Source organism: Mus caroli, unplaced genomic scaffold (genome assembly GCF_978045245.1).
Source record: "Mus caroli unplaced genomic scaffold, Mus_caroli_1 scaffold_4, whole genome shotgun sequence".
Lineage (NCBI taxonomy): Eukaryota > Metazoa > Chordata > Mammalia > Rodentia > Muridae > Mus > Mus caroli.
The window spans coordinates 120,444,584-120,465,161 of NW_028227259.1; the positions used below are offsets into that span (position 1 = coordinate 120,444,584).

The 20,578-nt window shown below is 50.1% G+C and overlaps 1 protein-coding gene across 3 annotated transcripts in view; it reads right to left on the bottom strand.

Moving 5' to 3' along the window:
* The window catches only part of Ccdc60 (coiled-coil domain containing 60), a 167,345-nt gene extending 146,980 nt beyond the window's left edge, over nucleotides 1–20,365 (bottom strand). For all 3 annotated transcript variants that reach the window (XM_021162733.3, XM_021162734.3, XM_021162731.2), the window contains exon 1: nucleotides 19,841–20,365. In XM_021162733.3, the coding sequence (XP_021018392.1) occupies nucleotides 19,841–19,930 (90 nt within the window). In that variant the 5' untranslated portion in view covers nucleotides 19,931–20,365. The remainder of the gene's footprint in view (nucleotides 1–19,840) is intronic.
* Nucleotides 20,366–20,578: the final 213 nt, after the last annotated feature.

Below are 20,578 nucleotides of genomic sequence, written 5' to 3' on the forward strand. Positions count from 1 at the left end.
GAGCTGTGCATCAGCAAGTGTGTATGATAGACCATATATGTGTGAGAGAATATGAGTACATGTTGTGAGAGAGTATTATGTGTGAGAGAGCATATGTGACCATGTGTGAGCATATGTGAGTACATGTGAGACAGAGCAGTGTGTGTGTGTGTGTGTGTTTCAATGCAACACAACCAGAAGACACTCCCCCCACCCCACTCTGGCTGCCAAACCTTTGCTGGCAGTTTTCGCCTTCCTAGGGAATAGGAGACTTGCCAGGAGACAGACTCAGCCCTCCTTGCCTTGTAAATCTCTCTGAAAGTCTCCACCTCAGGTCCTTGCTCTCCAAATATGGTGACTTCTCAAGCCTCAGCCCAGGCGAGGAGTGCCCCATATAAGGTCAGGCTTGTAGCTTTCATCCTGTGCCAACCTTGCCAGGCTGGGTCTTCTCTCTGGTGTGCCCACTCTGTAGCCTCCATAGGCCAGGCTGCCAGGGACCCCAGTGGCGGGGGGCTACCTCACCCCATTACCTAGCTCTCCCGAGAAAACAGGCTGCCTGGTCCCTGCCCCCTCCCCTTCTTTTTGGGATGAGAGGAAGGGAGAAGGAGGAGGAGGAGGAAGAGGGGTCGGAAGTGATGAGAGGATCGCAGGTGGCAGAGGCACAATTAGTGCCAATTACATTTGAGGCATTAAAAGTAAGATGGCGGGGAACCCACACTCAGCTGCTTCACCTGGGGCCGTGTTCGCTGCGTGCGGGAGTTGCCATGGAAACCTAAGGTTTGGACATTCATAAGCTCCTGGTAATTATGTGAAAAGCTCCCCAGGGCTGAAAAGAGGGCAGGAGGGACCGGGCCCCGCCAACTCTGCTGGAGTTCAAAGTCGGGGTGGCTGATGCCATCTTCCGTAGCTAATGAGGACAGACTTGATTTCAGGTACATTTGCATGGTCGCAGGCCCAGGGTTGGAAAGTCTGAAGGTGTATGCTGTAAGGTGTAGTACCGCCCTCTACCAGGCTCACATGTCTGAATATAGGCCCCTGGCCGGCTATTTTTGGTCAACTTGACACAAACCTGGGAGTCACCTGGAATGGGGCACATCAGTTGGGAGAAATGTCTCCATCAGACTAGCCTGTGGGCAAGTTTGGGGTGGGAGGTGGATTTTCTTAATTACTGATTGATGTCTGAGGGTCCAGTCCATTGTAGGTGGTACCACTCCTGGGCAGGTGGTCCTGGGTAGGATGATGGAGACCTAGGGGGCAAGCCAGTAAAAACAGTCTTCCTGCTTCCCACCCCGAGCTCCTCTCCTGTGATGGCGATATCCCTTTTGTTCCCTGGTTACTTTGGGTCAGTGTTCATCTCAGCAGTAGGAAGCACACCGGCACGGCAAGCTGTCAGGGCTGTGGAGCCTTCAGTATTTGGAGCCTCACTGGAGCCTCACTGGAGCCTCACTGGAGCCAGAGGATCATCAGGAGTGGGCCTCCAGGCTGTTGAGTTGGTACTGCCCACTTCCTGCCACCCCTCAGCTTCCAGTTCCTGGAATACACCTGCAGGGAGTCACCTGTGCATTCCTGGGAGCGCATGTGTGTGCACTTGTGTGTGTGTGTGTGTGTGTGTGTGTGTGTGTGTGTGCAGGCCAGAGACAAAACCTTGGGTGCCATTCCTCAAGAGCCATCCACTTTCTCCTTTAGACAGGGCATCTCACTGGGACAGGAGGGCTGGTTGACTCAACTCAACTGGCCAACCAGCGAGCCCCAGAGATCCTCCTGTCTCTGCCTCCCTGGCACCTAGATTCTGAGCCTGTGCTGGGATCTGAACTCAGTTCCTAAGGCTTGTCAATGGCTGAGCCATTTCCCTGGTCACTTGATCCCACCTTCTTTTAAACCCTTGCCTTTGATCACGAACAAGAACAGAAGCAAAATTGAAACAAACAAACAAACAAACAAAAAAACCAAAGCCCAAATGCTACTTTTAGAGATTGTCCTCAGGTTTGGGTCCTGCTATGATCACCCATGGCACTGCCTGAGGGAGATGGGTCACCTCCTCTTCCTGAGTCTGACCCTCCAGTTATTGAAGGAAGCTTAATGCGGCCCTCACAGTTGTCCTGAGGATTCAATGAAGTGATATGCTTGAGATCTGCCTGACACAGTGCACACTTCCCCGTGTGGACAGGCGGCAAAGTGTCAGCTTCCATGTGTTTTCCACAACTGCAGAACTTTCTACACGTCCCGGGGCATGCCTTCATCTTCCCCTCATTCTCTCCCAGTCCCACTGAGTCTCTTCTCCAGGCTTCCCCCTGAGCCCTTCTGGAAGCACTGGCTGGAGTCACCCTTCCAGCTGTTTGCTCCTATGGCAGCCTGTGCCTGCTCTTTCTGTCATGCTCACCCTGCTTGGGATGGCTTATCTGACAGGAGTCTCTGGCCCCGGGCTTCTGGCTTACATCAGGGCTGAGAGCCTGCTCTGCTCACCAGGGTGGGCGTCCCGCATGACATGCACGAGCGAATGGCTCGGAACTTTTTTGTTTGTTTGTTTGTTAGATTCTAAAAAGGAAGGACATGAGGAGAGGCTCAAACTCAACCAGCAGACGAATGGAGAAAGTCTGGTACATCTGCAACCCTGAGTACAATTCAGAAACGAAAGCAAGCACAGTCTGACATGCTTGGTCACATGGGGATGGGAGAGGCAGCCACAGAAGAGCATGGACCATAGCAACCACATCGCCAGAAGAAATGGGCCCACAGCCATAGTGGCTGGTGTTTGGCTGCAGTCAGGGGAAGCAGGGGGATTGTCAGGTTTACAGTGCTCTGCATTGGGTTGAGTGGCAGTTACACGGGCTCATGTATTTGCTATACCTTATTAAGCTGCAGAACCCAGGGACGTGTGTGTGTGGTGTGTGTGTGTGTGTGCATTGTGGTGGAAGTTAGAGTTTGACATGAGTGATCAGGTCTGGGGAGATGGCCCAGGGTAAAATGTCCACTGTACAGGCGTAAAGACCCGAGTTCAGATCTCCATTGGCCATGTAAAGGCTGGGCATGGCAGCACAGGTCTGTAACCTCAGAGTGATGGGGTAGAGACGCGATGATCATCAGGGCTTGCCAGTCAGGGCAGGTCTCCACAAACTGGCAAGTCTTGTGTCAAGTGAGAGACCCTGTGCTCCCCACAAAAATTTAAGAAGGTGGAAAGTTCTAGGGAGAGTCACCTGATGCCGGCTTCTGGCCCCGATACATACATGTGCACCTGTGCACATCCAAGCACACACACACACACTCACATACACACTCACATACACACTCACATACACACTCACATACACATATTCACACACATACTCACATACACACTTACACATATATACACACTCACACAATATATACATATACACTCCACACACACTCACATATACACATATGCACATACACACACACAAACTCAGTTACATACACCCACACACACACGAACATGTACACTGCCCCCCACCAAAACAAAACAAAAAACAAAACAAAAACAAAACCCAGATTAATAGAGCAACAGTAAGAACAACCGGGGAAGCCTGGAGAGAGGACACTGCTGAGAGGACACTGCTCTGAAAGCCCTGGTGGTTAAGCACTGAGGTTTCTAAGAAAGAGGGAGTGTGTGTGTGTGTGTGGGGGGGGCACTTATTCTTCTAGTAAGACAGATTGGGGGGTGGGGAGATAAATAGCAAAGACTTGTAATTTCAAAGTTGCTGGAGAGATGTGGAGGCAGAAACCCAAAGGAGAGAAAATTCCAGGCTAAGCAGTATCTAGGAACTATAAGACTAATACACAAAAACCGAACGGCACATTTAAAGAAACATGGTACCAATCCCCCCTGCTCACTTTAAAAGTCTGACGATAGCCAGTGAAAATGCCCCTTACAGCTCTCAGCAAAGGAAAAGCTTTTTCAGACAGGCAGAAAGAGTGAAGGACACTGCACTTATGGGATACAGGGCCTGGTTAGCCAAGCAGGCAGGGCTGGTGGGTTCCAGGCATGGTCAAGGGTCTGGCTGACCTCTCTGCTTCATGACTAGCTGGAAGATGTAAGCCCCTCCCACTCCTGCTGCCGTGGTCTGCTCCTGGGAATGCTACAATATCTTCTGCCATGCTTTGAAGCTGCAAGCTAAAATGGGCCCTTCCCCTCCAAACTGCCACAGCCACCCGACACAGTTGTTGGCCTGTATCCCTGATATGGCCGCTGTGGATCTACCAGGGGTGAATCTTTTGAGAAAGCAGATGGCAGACCTCTCATCCTTCCTCCACGCAGAGCCCTTCAACGGGTGAACAAATGAGCCACTGGTGGCATGTTCCTGTAGTCAAACCTTTCCTCTCTTGAGCCATTTCTGTTGAGTGTTTCATTTCATTACAGCAATGTAAAAGTAACTAACTAATACAGTGAGTGACCAAGTGATGGCTGTGGGCTGGGTGATCATGAATGGCAGCGTCTACTCCAGGGACAGGCAGGCATTGTGTGGTGAGGGCCATGACTCTAGCACCGGCCCCAAAGTGTTGGAGAGAGAAAGAGCAATCATGGGCGAGTCAGAAATAGCTTCTTCAACAGAACTTGGCAGTGGGTATGGTGACGCACACCCTTGATTTCAGCACTCAGGAGGCAGAGGTGGACAGATTCATGTGAGTTCAGGGCCAGCCTGGTCTACATAGTGAGTTCCAGAAAAGCCAAGGCTGTACACAGTGAGACCCTGTCTCAGAAAAGACAATGAAAGAAAGAGAAGAACTTGCTGATCTCAACAAAAATACTTAGGAGCTCAGAACACACTTAAGTACCAATGCGTAGTCTGGGTACCCACCCTGGAGACTCAGAAGGACCAGGGTATCCTAGCTATCCAAGGCTACCTCAAGGAGGGACTAACTCTAGGCCCATTTTGCAGATAAGGACACTGAGGTTCTGAGAGCTCATTTATTCATCTGGGAGACTCCACAGGCAGGACTCCTGGTGTGCCAAACACGAACCCTTCCTTCCAGCTGTGTTAAGCAGGAAGTGGGCCAAATGGCATTGAAGGTTGCTTTATGGTTTTCTGGTAGGGTTGGGATCGAACTGTCACCCACTGGCCCAGCTCCTGTTTGGTGTGCTTGACCCACACACTCCCACCCCCACCCCAAGCTGGTGAGTCTGCTTTAAAGACCATGGACCCTTCAGAGATGGGGCCCATCCCGGGGGTGGGCATAGGTGGTTCCACAGACCCAGTTCTGAGGGCATCCTCTGATTTGTCTTTTCACCATGCCCTCCCAGGTGTGGTGGAGGAAATCTCTCTGAAACCGTGAGCAGAAATTCCCCCCCCCCCTTAAACTGATTCTGCCAATCTTGCTGGGTTCTTGGCCACAATAAGATGTAGCAGTAGCTCATTGCCCACACCAGCCCTTTGAAGAACTGGAGGGGGCCTGGATTGACTGCTCAGTTTAGAAAGACTGCCCTGCTTTTTATAACCCGGGAGAGGATTCTTTCTTTTGGTCTCTGTTGGCTTCCATTCTGCACCTACCTGGGCACAAAGACAGTGCCCAAAAACTTCCTGACCCAGAGGAGACGCACAAGGTCCCTGGGTGAGCTTGCGCCCCACCCCACTTCTGCCCTATTCATTGGGCCTGTGGCACCTACTCCCCACCCCCCACCCCCACCCCCAAAGTCTGTGCTATGCTTTGCTGGGAACCAGGAATATAAAATAAAGAATTTGTCTGCAACAACACTGCCCGGTCTACTTTGATGCCTTGTGATCAAGTTCTTTATCAAAGCAACCCCACCCATCCATCCCTCAGCAGGCAGTGCTGCGGGAAGCCGTGCACTCTGTACAGTGCTCTGAAGGAAATCTTCTCCTTTCTCCTTTGTAAAAGGTGACATTCAGCAAAGGACCACTGATGCCAGGAAACCCAGAGGCCAGGCTCTTCCCTGTGACCACGGGGATTGCAGCCCTGTCTTTCACTATTGAGACATATGCCAGTCTTGCCTAATGATCTATTTACAGGGTTACAGACAGATGCCCACCTCAGTCCTGGGCAGACTAAAGGACATACATGTGTCTGAGAGATGGGGGCGGGGGTTGCTTAGCAGTCGGTCTGAAACACTGGTTCCTTTGTTCAAATGGCCAGCTTGGCTTCTCTGTCTCTCCCCTTTTTAAACATATGAGATGGTTGAAACAATTAATTAAGCTAATTAAGCTGAGAGAAGAAAAGTGATACATAATGTATTGTTCTTCATCGTTACAATGACGTGGGAGAGAAAGGAGGAGGGGTGAGAAAGGGAGAGAGGGAGGGAGGGAGGGAGATAGAGAGACAGACAGAGAGACAGAGAGAGAAGGCAGGGGAGGGAGAGAGATTGATTAAGAGGGAAGGCTCAGCTCTCACACTCTGGGGAAATAAACACAGCCTTTTCCTTCCTGGGAAACAACACTCTCTTTTTTCCCTCTGACTCAGGACTGGCTGCCACTGGCTGCTTAGGTGGCCCTTGGTCTCAGCCCATCAACCCCCTCTTCCATCCAGACCCCTGCGACAGATTAAACCCTGGTCCTTTTAAGCCCCGGAAGAGGCTGTTGTCCCTCCCAAGCAGATGAGGGCAAGGTGAAGATCCAGAATGGGAGGAAGAGGGCAGTCTGTGAGGAGCCACAGCCTGGCCACCTGTGGTTAGAGTTCTGTGGTCTCAGGGTGGTTTCTCTCTCCACATGCCTGTCACTTGTCATGGGGATGACACAGGCTGGGAGGGCAAAGTCGGAAACTCAACAAAAAACGAAGCCAAGCTGAGCCTCTGCGGGGGGGGGGGGGGCTATCTGTGGCAGTGAGCATCCACAGGGAGTGGGGCAGGGGTAGAGGTGGGGGTGGGGCACTTGGTCTTTTGCGGGCAGACTTGCTTTCGAGGGTTGATCTCTCCCTGAGCAGCCGGCCTCTGTTTTAGTCACTGTTCTACTGATGTAAAGAAACACCATGGCCAAGGCAAAGGGTCTGATTAAAAGGCAGCATTTAATTGGGGCTGGCTTACAGTTTCAGAGGTTTAATCCATTGTCATCATGGGGAGGGGACCGTGGTAGCACACAGGTAGACTTGATGCAAGAGAGGAAGCTGAGAGTTCTACATCTGGATCCACAGGCAGCAGAAGAGAGACTCCCTAGGCCTGGCTTGAACGTTTGAACCATCAAAGCCCACCCCCAGTGACGCACACTTCCTCCAGCAAGACCATGCCTCTTAATCCTTCGCAAGTACTGCTGGTCCCCGATGACTAAGCCTCCAAATATGTGAGCCTAGAGGTAATATCTGTTGATCACGTGCTATGATGCTGTGCCGCCTTGGTACACAGGAAGAGAAAGGACAGGCTGTGTGCCAGACTAGTTTCAGGTGCCACGGGTGGCAGACTCAAGCACAGCGAGAGGGACCGCTAAGCAGCAGTCTCTGAAGTCACTGCAGAAGAATGATCCCACAGGCCTTGGCTACCGTGAGGAGATGAGCAGACCAGACCAGGAGTGAAGGATTTGAGAAGTGATTGATTGCCGCCACACCAGCTTCTGTGATCCTGGGCTGACACCACAGAGGGAAGGAGGCAAGGAACATACAGGGGGAACCTTGCCCCTGGGGGCTGGAGGACTGGTCTTCCAGTTCCTCCCTAGGAAGCCTATAAGACAGGGGTGAGGCAGGCTTAAGAGTCTTCTGGGGTATGAAGAGTGGACACCAGTTGGTCAAGGTACTTCTCTTCAGCACTGTGTCAGTGAAAGTGAGTCGAGTAGCATGCCTCCTTGCTGCCCAGAGCTTTTCTATAGAAATGTGTGCCTTACTGATGGCTATGACAAATGTCTCTGCCACCTACATCAATGGTTAACTGTCTAGGTCCTCCCCTTGGGGTGGGACTTCATAGCCGATTTCCCATCCAAGGGTGACGATGAGCGCAGTCCTGGGGCAGGACTGGGCTACACACACATATCCCATTACGTGGGAGCAGAGGCCGTTTGACCAGAGGAAGGAGCTCCAACGAGAGGGTGTCAGGATGAATATGGCCTAGATATATCAGGCGCATGTATGAATAAAGCACAACAAAGCCCATTAATGATGTATATTTAATATATGCTAATAAAACACTAAAAAAATAAGGAAGAGTCAAGGTTGCCTATGTCTGCTCCCACAGACCCTGCGGGCTGGCCCCCAACTCATACAGTCCTTCCATCCCATGGTAAGGAAGCCAGGCTGACATTCTCCCAAGTTCCCCAGTGCCTCCCCTGAGCCTTGAGTCGCCTCCTTTAAATGGTCTATAAATATCTGAGAGCGTCTTGATTAGCAGACGACAAGTTCCTCTAATAAGCATGGGAAACGTAGGCGACAACCCTGTGCTAATTACCTTTTGGGCATTTGCTTCAAGGGCTCTCAGGAAGGGAACCTTGCCGGCTGCATTACCCTTTTGGCGCCTTCTGCGGCATACATATACAACTGACAGCTGGGGAGCCGTCATCATTCCTGGAAATGTCAGCGCCTAAGCATTCTTAATTCTTGATATTTGTGGGCCACTGGCTTTGATCCCTACATGGCAATAGAGAGAGGGGTGATTACCCCTAGGGAGCCCTTCCTCTACAACAGGGACGTTTCTGAGCATTACACTGGCAGTCCTTCCAGCAAACCAGTCAAGTGGGAACTGTTACTGCTCACATGGGGGGAGAGGGGGAGACTAAGACACAGGGAGTCACTCGCCCATGGGGGTGGTGATGGTTAATCCTGACTGGGAGACACACCTCCGGGTGTGCCTGTTGAGAGTGTTTCCAGGGAGGGGCGAGTGAGGAAGGAAGACTTCTCTTCACAGTGGGCAATCTGAGTGAGGTTACAGACAGGGCAGTGTTTGCCTCACATAAATGAGGCCCTGGGTTTCATCTTTAGTGACTCCATCATGCCCCCTCCCAAAGAGGTCCAAGGGAATCAGCAGTGTCCCCTGCCTGCCTTTGTTCCTTCCTGAGTGGGAGCCTTTCTTTCCTGGAAGAGCATCCCACTCCAGTTTCTGTGGCCTTTTAACATGGAAGAGACTCCAGCAGCTGCACCCTCTACCCTACAGGGAGCTTCCAGACCTTCAGGGATAGATTGGTACTCTTTAGGCATCCAGCTATGTGAATGGAACTGAACTGGAGGGTTTACTATTCTGGAGTGCAGCTAGCTATTCTGGGCTCTCCAGACCCTGCTCTGTAAGAGCTACTCTAATAAACCCTCTTGGGGTGTGTATCCTGGGCCCCGAGAGTTGACTCAGCTATTAAGAGTGCTTATTGCTCTTGTGGAGGACCTGGGTTCTGTTCCCAGTACTCACACTGGGCAGCCTGTAACTTCAGTTTCCAGGGGATTTGGTGCCCTCTTCTGGTCTCTAAGGGCTCCTGCACACACATGGTGCCCAGAAATGTATACAGGCGCACATGCACACAAATACAGCTATCAACCATCTTAGCTTATACATCCACTCTAATTGGTTCTGTTCCTCCAGAGAAGCCTGTCAATCACCAGTTTGCCATCTCTGTGGAACAGCCAGCAGAGGCTGTGGTAAAGGTGGGCGGGGCATTGTGGGTCCCTGCTCAGGTGGGATCTACACCTGCCTGAGGATGTGAGGATGTGCATGCAGAAGTGGAAGGTTCCCCCAGACTCACTCTCGGGGTTTCTGCCCGGTGCACAGGCACTTTCTGAATGCTCTGTTCTCTAAGCCAAGTGGCCAGATTTAAAAAAAAAAAAAAAAAAAAAAAAAAAGATCAAATTCACAAAGCTGAGTGCTTTTTTTTCCCCTAAACAAAAACCCTATAGGTCAGAGCTTAGATTCAGAAGGAATTCATTTAGCTGGATATACCTCAATTATCCAACCCAATTAAGCTGTTTAAATGATCAGCGTCTCCACCTCCCCACTCCCCAGCCCTATCCCTCATTAGCTGAGCCTCTTGTCTCCTTTCCTTTAGCTAGCGGGTCTTGGCAGCGTATTGACCTGGAATCAAAACACGCCTTTCTTAGAAACGAGGGCTCTAATTAGAAACGGCATCCATGCCTTCCACCGAAAAGGGCTCTGTTTGGGAAGTTGACTGCTTCTTTTCTTGCTTCCTTCCCCCGTCTTCAGCTCTTCCCTGTGACAGAAGCCCGACAGCATATTTTAGCGAGATCTCAAGAAAAAAAAATGCAAATGTCCTTGCTCGTGGTCACGGGCACAGTCAGATTCTCATGTGCGGTGCCTAAAGTGAAAGTTGGCACTCTCGCTTTTCTGTCAGCGACTTTTGGAATGTACTCCTTAAGAACTTGCTCCAACAGATGCCTCTCAGAGAGGTGCTTGCCTCCTGCTCAGTGGTACCATAGCTCATGAGGCTCCTCCTGGCAACACAGGCTCTCAGAAGTTATTTGGTTTGAGATTAAGACCTCGACTTCATTGTGTCTGCTTACGAGGAATATTGTCAGTGTGATAGAATGAAGGATCGCATAGGAGGTAAACCCCTGGGCACATCTGTGAGGGGTGATCTTGCAGAGGTGGGAAGACTCTCAGACAGTGTGAGTGGCACTAGTCTCCAGGCTGGGGTCCTGGCCTGACTAGTTGGGAGAAAGTAATGTGATCCCCAGAATGAATCGCTCTCTGCTTTCTGGCTGGGGGTCCAGTGTGAATAGCCTCCTCAAAGCTCCTGTCATTATAACATCTCTAACCCACCCCTGTAACTGTGAGCTGAAACCTCTCTTAAGCTGTTGTTGTCTGGCTGTTTATGTCAAAGCATCCTGAAAAGTAGCTAAGACATTCCCAAGCAGGAACCCGCTCTAAGGCTCAGGCTCCTCATCTCTGCACACAGAGGACTGTGATCTCATCTGCTCCATGGGACTGAGGAGTAATGGTACCCGATAGGTAGGAGGTTGTTACATTTCTTTCTCCAATCATGTAAAAACTGAGGCCAGGAAATTCCAGGTTAGACTCTCTGCTTAGATGAAGATGAAGGAACAGGGGAGCTCACATGGGTCCCCCAGAATCATCGAGACAGGCAAGCAAGAGAGCTGGGAGCCAGGGCTCCCCCTTCCAGGCAAAGGGCTGTGGCTGTTCGGCCACCATGTGGACCTCTGGGAGCATCTGGACAGGAAAAGCCATGGGCTTGGCAGCTTCTGGTGATGGTGTTGAGAGGTTGCTCTGACCTGTTCCCTTCCCGGGTTCCATCTAGACCCTGGCTCCTCTTTCTATCCCAAGCAGAGCTGGTTTGGTTTTGATACTCATGGGTGACTGTCCATGAACCAAGCAGCTTCTGGAGATAGGGGTCTGCTTCAATCAAAGGTTAACTGTGTGTCTACCACAGGGCAGGTCCTGCTGGATACTAGTGTTATGGTGACAGTCAAAGCTGGCCTGCCTCCTGCTGTGGAGAAGTTGTCAGTTTGCCAGGGGAGAAGGTGTCAGGTCGTGGAAACTGGTGAACAGGAGCCTGCGACCTGGTTTGGGAAGGGATGCACAGGGAAGGCTTGTCTAGAAGGTCCCCATGGAGCTAATGCTGAAACATATTCTGGGAGAGGAGAAAGATGGAGGGTGTGGCATGTTTTACACACACACGCACACACACACAAGAACAAACAAGGCTGGGGGGAAACTCGGTGGGCTCACGCAGTACCTTCTAAACCTCATTAAAGATATAAGCCTTCATTCTGGAGAGAGTGTGTGTATGTGTGTGTGTGTGTGATGAGTGTCTCTCTGTATGCATGTGTATTCATATTTGTGTAGCAGTGAGAGTTTTGATTTCTTTAAAGACCCAGGTATATTATGTGAATTCGTTTATGTTTTAATCCCTGGTGTGGAAACTGCTTCAGTTTGTCCACAGCCGCTGACTATGATTGTCTGGTGCTCTAGAAGGGTGTTGATTTTGGCCAGCTGCAAATAGTTTAAATCTGGGGATTCTGGAGAGGGAATAAACACCACATCGTGAAGAGAGGCAGGAGGCACTCTGAAGAAGGCTGCTGCTACTGCTCCACCTGCTGCAGCTGCTCCCCACCACTGCAGCTGCTCCTTCCCGTTGTAGCTGCTCCCCCTGCTGCAGCTGCTCCCCCTCCTGCTGCTGCTCCCCCTCCTACTGCTTCCCCTGCTGCTGCTACAGCTGCTCCCCTTGCTGCTGCTGTTTCCCCTGCTGCTACTCCATCTGCTACTGCTACTCCCCCTGCCGCTGTTACTCCTCCTGCTGCTCCCCCCGCTGCTGCTCCATTTGCTGCAGCTGCTTCCCTGTTCCCCCTGCTGCTGCTCCATCTGCTGTAGCTGCTCCCGTGCTCCCCCTGCTGCTGCTCCATCTGCGGCAGCTGCTTCCCTGTTCCCCCTGCTGCTGCTCCCCCTGCTGCTTGATGCTGTTATCAAGTAACCCTGAGCAAAATGAACAAAGAGATGAAAAGGAGAAGCTGGAGATATCCTGACTATGAAGAGTGGGCTTGCCCCAAGGAACTTGTCCCTAATCACCAGGAAGTAGTCTAAAGAGGTCTGCTTCCCCTTTCCCCTCTTAACTTCTTTCTCTCCTACCTAGTGCTGGGGGTTTGGGAGGGATCAGGGTGGGATAAAGGTTGGAAGGGTGAGAGATAGAAGAACCTAATAAAATAGTGTAAATAATAATAATAAAAACCCAACATTTTGTGCCTGTGCGTGTGGGTGTGCACTGGCGGAGGACAGCTGGCCATCACTTACGTTACAGATGTGCTCTACTTTCCCAGCTTCATGCGCATCCTGGCCATTAGAACCCTGGACAGCAAGCCAAGGGGAGGACACACCAATCGGTGCTCCAGTGCCAAACCATCAGCCTCGGTAGCATCATAGAAGCTGAAGGGGTAAGCTGGGCAGTGGTGGTGCACACCTTTAATCCCAGCACTTGGGAGGCAGAGGCAGGCGGATTTCTGAGTTCTAGGCCAGCCTGGTCTACAGAGTGAGTTCCAGGACAGCCAGGGCTACACAGAGAAACCCTGTCTCAAAAACAAAACAAAAGAAGCTGAAGGGGTTATATTTAGGACTATATATATATGTGTGTGTATGTACATATATATTTTCCTACTAATTGTTGTATATATGTATATATGTATATGTATACACATATATTATATATACATATGTACATATGTATATACATATACATACATACACATATATATAAAATAAGTAAAAAAACAGAGGCCATGAATTTGAAGGAGAGCAGGGAGGGCTTACCATATGAAGAGAGGAGAGGGAAGGAAAGGGAGAAATGCTGTAATTAAATTATAATCTCAAAAATAAATGTAAAAAATCAGGTTACGTGCTTCTGTATATAGTCAGCTCTTGGTAGCCATGGCTTCTGCATCCATGCATTTCCCCAACCAGGGAGTACCAGAAACATTTCAAACATTTCCATTTCTCCCGAGAACATAATCATTCCGCAATCCTTCGAAGACCAGTTAGAGCACCCATTCTAGTGGCCGTGTGCAGGTTTGGCGCAGGCACTGTCACCTGTCACTTTATGTCAGGCGTGTGAATAGGGTCCAGGTGGCATTAACTAACCCCTTTGATTGACAGTCACTTCTAAGGATTCTCTCTCCAACAGGACTGTGGGACCCTGGGGAGAATACCTGGGGTTTGCTTCTTGCTAGTGTCCTTCAGACATCTGTCACAGGGGAGGTAGGTGTCCAGTGTAAACTCAGAAGATGCCCCTAGCCTGTAGCTGGGTGGACTGCCTCCCCTTCCTGCCCCTGAGCGACAGCATACAAAACATCTTTACTCCCCTCACAAACCAGCCCAGTTCCACTGAGAAGTCTCCTACCACCACCTACCTGCCACCACAGATCACTAGACACTGTCGGCTTTCACGTTCTTACATAAACCTTCCACGGCACACATCCCAGTTTGGATAGAAATACTTGAGATCTGAAGGAGCCCCCAGAAAATGTCCTCGGTGGGGTTTGAACACAGAAACTCAGAGCAGGAAAGTGGCACTCTCTCTTGATAGAAGGCATCCCATGACTGGAGATAATGGTTCTGAATTTAGCTGTCAGAAAGATCTCCGAGGGGGAAAACTATGTTGGTTTGTTCAGCCTGAGAAAGGTATAATTGGCTTCTGTTGGATTTGACGTAAATGGTAAATGCCCCCTCAGTGCTGAAACTCGTAGATTCATGAAATGTTTGGATTCAGCAGCGCCGCCTGAGGTTTGGAGAATGTGCGGAGGTAGGATGGACAGCCATGCCATGGCCTAGCTAAACAGTTCCTGCACTCTCCACAGCTCTGGATTCCTCTTTTTTTTTTTTTTTTTTTAAAGATTTTTTAATTTATTTAATGTATATGAGTACACTGTAGCTGTACAGATGGGTGTGAGCCATCATGTGGTTACTGGGAATTGAACTCGGGATCTCTGCTCTCTCCGACCCTGCTCACTCTGGCCCAAAGGTACATTTATTATTATATGTAAGTACACGGTAGCTGTCTTCAGACATACCAGAAGAGGGCGTCAGATCTCATTACAGATGGTTGTGAGCCACCATGTGGTTGCTGGGATTTGAACTCAAGACCTTCAGAAGAGCAGTCAGTGCTCTTAACCGCTGAGCCATCTCTCCAGCCCTGGATCCCTCCTTTTGCAGCGAGACTATGCCTCAGTTCCCGGAACAAGGTCCCCAGTGACCCAGCATCCACCATCGTTCGTCTTGCACTTGGGGTTCTGTATCACCTGAGTGGGTGGCTCCTCCCACAGGGAGATGCTACTCTCCCCCTCTTGTTTCTTAGTCACCCTGCCCTGCAGTGTCTGATGGAGAGGACTTGGAAAGGAAAGCTTTATTGTGGCTCACAGTGGGGAAGGTGTGTTCTCAGATCACATCATGGAAGCCAGGAAGCCAGGAGAAACAGAATTTCATACTTGGGTGGCTTTCTCCCATTTGTGCTACACATACATACAAACACACACACATACACACAGAGTTCATCCCCTGGAAATGTGCTCACACTGGCTGTGACAACCAAGACAGAAGATCACCCTGGACCCTCCTGATGGCTCTCCTAGGGTACCACTGTGAGCAAATGCAGTCACTGGGTGGGGCTGGGATATGGGTTCTCAACCTGTGGGTTGCGACCCCTTTGACAAACAGCTGTCTCCAAAGCCATTTGCATTATGACTCATAACAGTAGCAAAACTGCTGTTAGTAGGTAGCCATGAAATAATGTTATGGTTGGGGTCACCATGACATGAGGAACTGTATTAGACGGCCGTTAGCGCTAGGAAGGTTGAGAACCAGTGGGCCAGGACTAGGAGGTCTTTCTTTTTAAGACCCATCTGTCAGTGTGTGTCTAAGGAGTCCTAGTGTTGGAGGTTTTATGAGCTCATTTGTATCAGTCACTAATGATCTGTCAACCCAACGCCATCTCCAGGACAACCATCTGTCTCCTGCCCTGCTTTCTGCATCAGGGTTAGAGAAGGGGCTGCTCTTACACTGAGGGGGAAAAAATGGCAACACTATGCCGGCACAAGAGTTTACAGAGGGGGATGTAAGCTGGGATGGTTCTTTGGCTTTTTTTCATCCAAGGGGCACATAGGGCTCTTGGCTGTGAGACCTGGAGTTGGGGTAGCCACTTTGTAACAAGGAGAAGAGTCTGCTGAATTCCAGAGCAGTTGAATTGATACAGAAACCGCCCACCTCCAAAATGCATGTTTATGTCACTGGGGTGTTGGTTTTTTGTGCTTGTAGCCTGCAGTGGTCCTAATCAATACCTGGCGGTTTCCTTTGATTTTTCCCGATAACTTGTGGCTCTCCACGGCATCTCAGTGTGAGCGATGGGACCAGACTGAGGGCTAAATCCAAGGGACCTGAAGTACACTCGTGGGTCCCCTCTTTTTAATTAACAAATTCATTAAAGTAATTATTTTTTTGAGGCAGAATCTGGTCCTCTAGCCCAGGCTGGTCTCAAATTCATGATCTCTCTCTCTCTAGCCAGAGCTTCCAAGTAGTTGGAAATAACAAGTCTGAGCCGGCCTCCATGGCTGTTCCCTTCTCTATAGCCTAAAAGGTTCAAACCGGGTCAGAGTTTCTGCCACTCTGTTCATGGTGTCTTAGCGTCCATGCAAAATGAAAATGGGCCCCAGACCTGTGCTCTCTGACTTTCCCCGAGCTGGGGTCTGACCTTGCTTGTGATGGGGGTGCACTCTACTGTGAGTTCTTAGCCTCTTCTAGACCTTGAGCTGATGATGGCTATAGCTTCAGATTGGAGGGGGCACTCATGGCCAGCCAGAAAAGGGAGAGAACCCAAGCCTATAGACCTGAGACCGTCTCAGCACCTCTCAGGCATCTATTTAACTCTTTTAAATGTCTACCACAGGACTCCAATTCCATTCAACGGGGCTCACAGATTCTCACCCTGGACAGGTCTGAAGGCGGATGGACTTCAAAGGCAGAGCTCCCCACCCCACAAGGACCAGGACCACTTACACTGCAGGGAGAAGACTTTCTGCTCTCTCTCCCTCCTCCCACAGCCCCCTCCTCACACTGCACAGCTGATGCTTTGCAGAGGGACAGAAAGCAACCTTATTCTGGTCGACTGAAGAGCATTGCCTATCCCTCATCAGGAGGAGTGGGCCAGTTGCTTCCTGCCTCCCGATTGATCACAGAGAGGGGTTACTGTCACAGGGTTGGCAATTGGACACAACAGTGAAGGGTCACTATGGCGGATAGTTCCAGGCAGGAGTATTAGGCCATGGAGAGAGAGAGAGAGACAGAGAGAGAGAGAGAGAGACAGAGACAGAGACAGAGACAGACAGAGACAGACAGACAGAGACAGTGAGAAACACAGTGAGAAACACAGACAGAGACAAATGGAGTGAAGGAGGGAGAGATGGATGGAGAGAGAAAGAGAGAGAGAAAGAAACAGATAGACAGAGACAAATAGAGGGAGGGATGAAGGGAGGGAAAGAAGGAAGGAAGGAAGGAAGAAAAGCATAAACCAAGCCAATAAATTGCAATTGCTTTGTGCAGTCCCTATAGGTCCCCTTGGAGAGAGAAGAGGCTCCTTGCTATTTCCCTGGCCCATGCCTTGCCTGGCACACAGAGGCTGTCTACTTCCTTGCCCTCCTGCCCCCAGTACTAAATCACAAGCGGTCATTAGATAATTTACCGCTTTTTCAGGGTAATCAGCGCTGCTGTGCATGGGGTGTGGCGTTCCTGATTAGAGGGGATCACCTGCCTCTCACTTGCCCTCTACTATGCCACCATTCTTCCGGTCTGCTGAGAGAGGAGAACCACAGTGGGGCCTGTCATCCTGCTGGCTGGAGGGCGGGGGGGGGGGGGGGTCCCTCTGGCGGGAGAGATGGGTTTGGAACCGCCTTGCTCCTCCCCCTTGGACTGCAGGCACTCTGGGTGCAGAGTAAGCTGGGGCAGACTCCTCATCCAGGCTGTGCAGTATCAGGAGTCCTGCCTGGCTCTGCGGGCAGACTCCAGAGTACCCAGGGATAAGACCTTACGCAATCCTCCAGTCATTAACGAGATTGAAACACCAACCAATCCTGGCCCTGACATTCAGTGGTGGGGTGCATCATGTTCCATTTGAACGTTACCACCTCACCCAACAGAGCCATCACTTTCTAGAAGCAGTGGTCTCGGGGTGGGAGCCCTTTAGCCAAACTTCACCAGTGGTGAGAGGCACACTGTGTTCCATATTCGTCTCTGAGAGCAGGGACTTGTCCTGTCACCTCAGTCGCTGGTGGAGTTTGCTTTATAGTGACGCTAGCTAAATAAATAAATAAATAAATAAATAAATAAATAAATAAATAAATATCCAAACCCATCTTGAAAGAGAAGCTACACCATGAAACAGAAGCTTGCTAGGTTCTTTTTTTTTTTTTTTCTCCTCAAGAAATGGGGATTGGCAAGATGGCTCAGCAGGGTAAAGGGTTTTGCTGCTTGAGCCTGGTGGCCTGAGTTCTGCTCCCAGAGCCCACAGCCAGATGGTAGGAGAGGATTTCCTTTCTGTGGGATCATGCGAATGCTCACGTACTCAGACCTCACCCCAGCCCATGTACCCTAATAAGAATAAATGCAAATTTAAAAGTGGTGCCTGTATTTCAAAAAAAATTTTTTTTTTGCAGAATAGGGGATGGAGAAGAACTGACTTACCTGAGGTCGCTCTTCGGGTGGGGCTGAAACCCATATGGGTTTGTAATACAAACTCATGTTTGTATTACTAAGTTAGCAGAAGGCTTTCCCCCAGAATAGTTTTTGGAAGTTTTAGGATCTGGCCAAGTTTTGGGCATTCTTTTCTATCTTCAGGTTTCATGATGGCAAGGCAGGAACTCCAGGTACCAGGAGCCAAGGTCACTATCCTTCTAGAATGGGCAGGGGTGTCTGATAAGGCCCCTAAACACAGGTAGGCACTCTTCAGAGTTAGCTATTTACCTTTGTGGGATACTTCAGACTGTGTGGCCATTTCCGTAAGACCCACCTTTTTTTTTTTTTTTTTTTTTTTGATTTATTTGAGTACACTGTAGCTGTCTTCAGACACACCAGAAGAGGGCATCAGATCTCATTACGGATGGTTGTGAGCCACCACAAGGTTGCTGGGATTTGAACTCAGGACCTTCAGATGAGCAGTCAGTGCCCTTAACCGCTGAGCCATCATCTCTCCAGACCAAGATCTACTTCCTAAAGTCAGAAGACATGCTGTGGGATGCTGGGCATGCCCTCTGCACCTGCTCTGGTGACAACCAACTCATGCCTCGTTCTCCCTCCCATCCAGCTCTGCCAGGAAGTTTGGTTCCAGAGGAGATGCTCTGGGTCAGACCCACTCAAGTGAAGAATTTAGAGATGACAGGAGAAGTCCAAGGCTCAATTCCGTAGAGGGAATCATCCCTTGTTTGCAGAGCAAGGAGGGGTGAACGAAGATGTATTACTATTTTAAGAGGAGCAGTCTTGGGGTCCAAGAGATGGCTCAGAGGTTAAGAGCGCTTGCTATTCTTGCAGGGGACTAGATGGTATATACACACAGCAGCTCACTAGGGCTCCATTTTTTGTACACACACAGCAAGCAGCTCACTATTATCTGTAGCTCCAGTCCCAGGGAATCTAACACCCTCCACACGTATGAGGCATGTACAGAGCACAACTAAGCATGCAGGCAAGACTCATAAACACAATATAAACAAAACAAAATTGTAAACGCAAAAGAGCCTGGGGACATTCTGGGCCACGTATAAACTGGAGGGTTTTTAATCCTCCCTCCACAAGCTGTGGGTGGAGCAGCTGCCATCCCCACCCTCCCTCCCTTGGCTAACTGTGCTGGAAATAAGACTTTGAAGACATCAAAGTTAAATGTACTTAAAACATCATCTACCCAGTTATAACATTTGCATCTAGAAACCCCGGACCCGAGTCGTACCAAGGACGCAATCACATACACGTAGACGGACCACCTCTATACTTGAGTCTCTTACTCTTTCTACTATTTGGGCCCATCCCGGTCTTATCACGGAGAAAGAAAGGCTCGGGGTGTGGAGAAACTTGCCTGACAGCGACAGCCAGCCCAAACCTGGACCCCGTCCCCACCCCTTAGAACGTGACACCCTTGCAACCAAACTCTCCACAGAGTGATAGGAAAGGCTTGCCTCTCCACCCCAGTGGATCTCTGGAACTAAGTTCTGTGATACCAGTCTACAATTCATCTTCATTTCTCCCCTACTTTCTACAGTGTCTCTCATCAATTTACTCCATCAGTTTGGAATTACTGCCTAATGGATAGCTCGCAGCTCTGATCCGTGTTTTCATTCACCGTGAGAAGCCAGCCATCGAGAGCAACAGGGATGTCTGGACAAGTTCATTATACCTAGGCCCTCGTCCAGCCTCGCCCCCCCCCCCCCCCCGCCCGTTGGGCGGGCCTAAACCTAATCCATTGCTCTTGTTAACAGAGAGATGGCGACTTACCTGAGTCAGTTGATCTGAGCTGGAAAAGAGCCAAAGGGCCTTCTTGCTGGGGATTTTTTGTAACTTTTTGGTGGCTGGCACTTTGGTCATCTTGAAAAACAAAAAACAAAAAAACAAACAAACAAAAAAACAAAAAACCTTCAGCCTTTAAGCCCGTGCCTCCACTGAAAAACTTGTTGCTTTTTCTAGATTCTTGACTTCGCAACACTCACTGGTGTGAACCGGTCCAGAAAGTTCTCCCAGGCCCCCAAGTCCCAAGTCCAGAGACTGCGAAGGGGTTTCTTGTTGCAAAGCCGAGCATCTGGGTAAGGAAGCCTTTGCTAGGCCCGAGCAGGCAAACCTGAGACTGTTTAACTTGCACAAAGTCAGTTTTATACGTTTTCCCTCTTTTAAAGGAGGAGATATTTTTCTCCTATACGCAAAATAAAATGTAAACTGAAAAAAGTAAAAATAAAACTCTATAGACAAAAGCCCCACCCTCGGCCAGCGAGACCAGGGAGTAAGGCGGGCCCCACCATGGGGCTCGGCCTTGGGGCTTAAAACTGCCAAGTAGGGCACGCTCGGTTACCTGGCAACCGGACGCCAAGGCGCGCAGACGCTTCCTCCTCGGCCAGGATTGGTGGAGACCTGGACCCGAATTTTTCTGGGTTGCTGGAAAGGGGCTCTGAGCTGGTGGCTGGCCAGGGAGCCACACTGTCCAAACTCTTTCGGGGTCGGGGTTGAGGAGGTATTTAAATT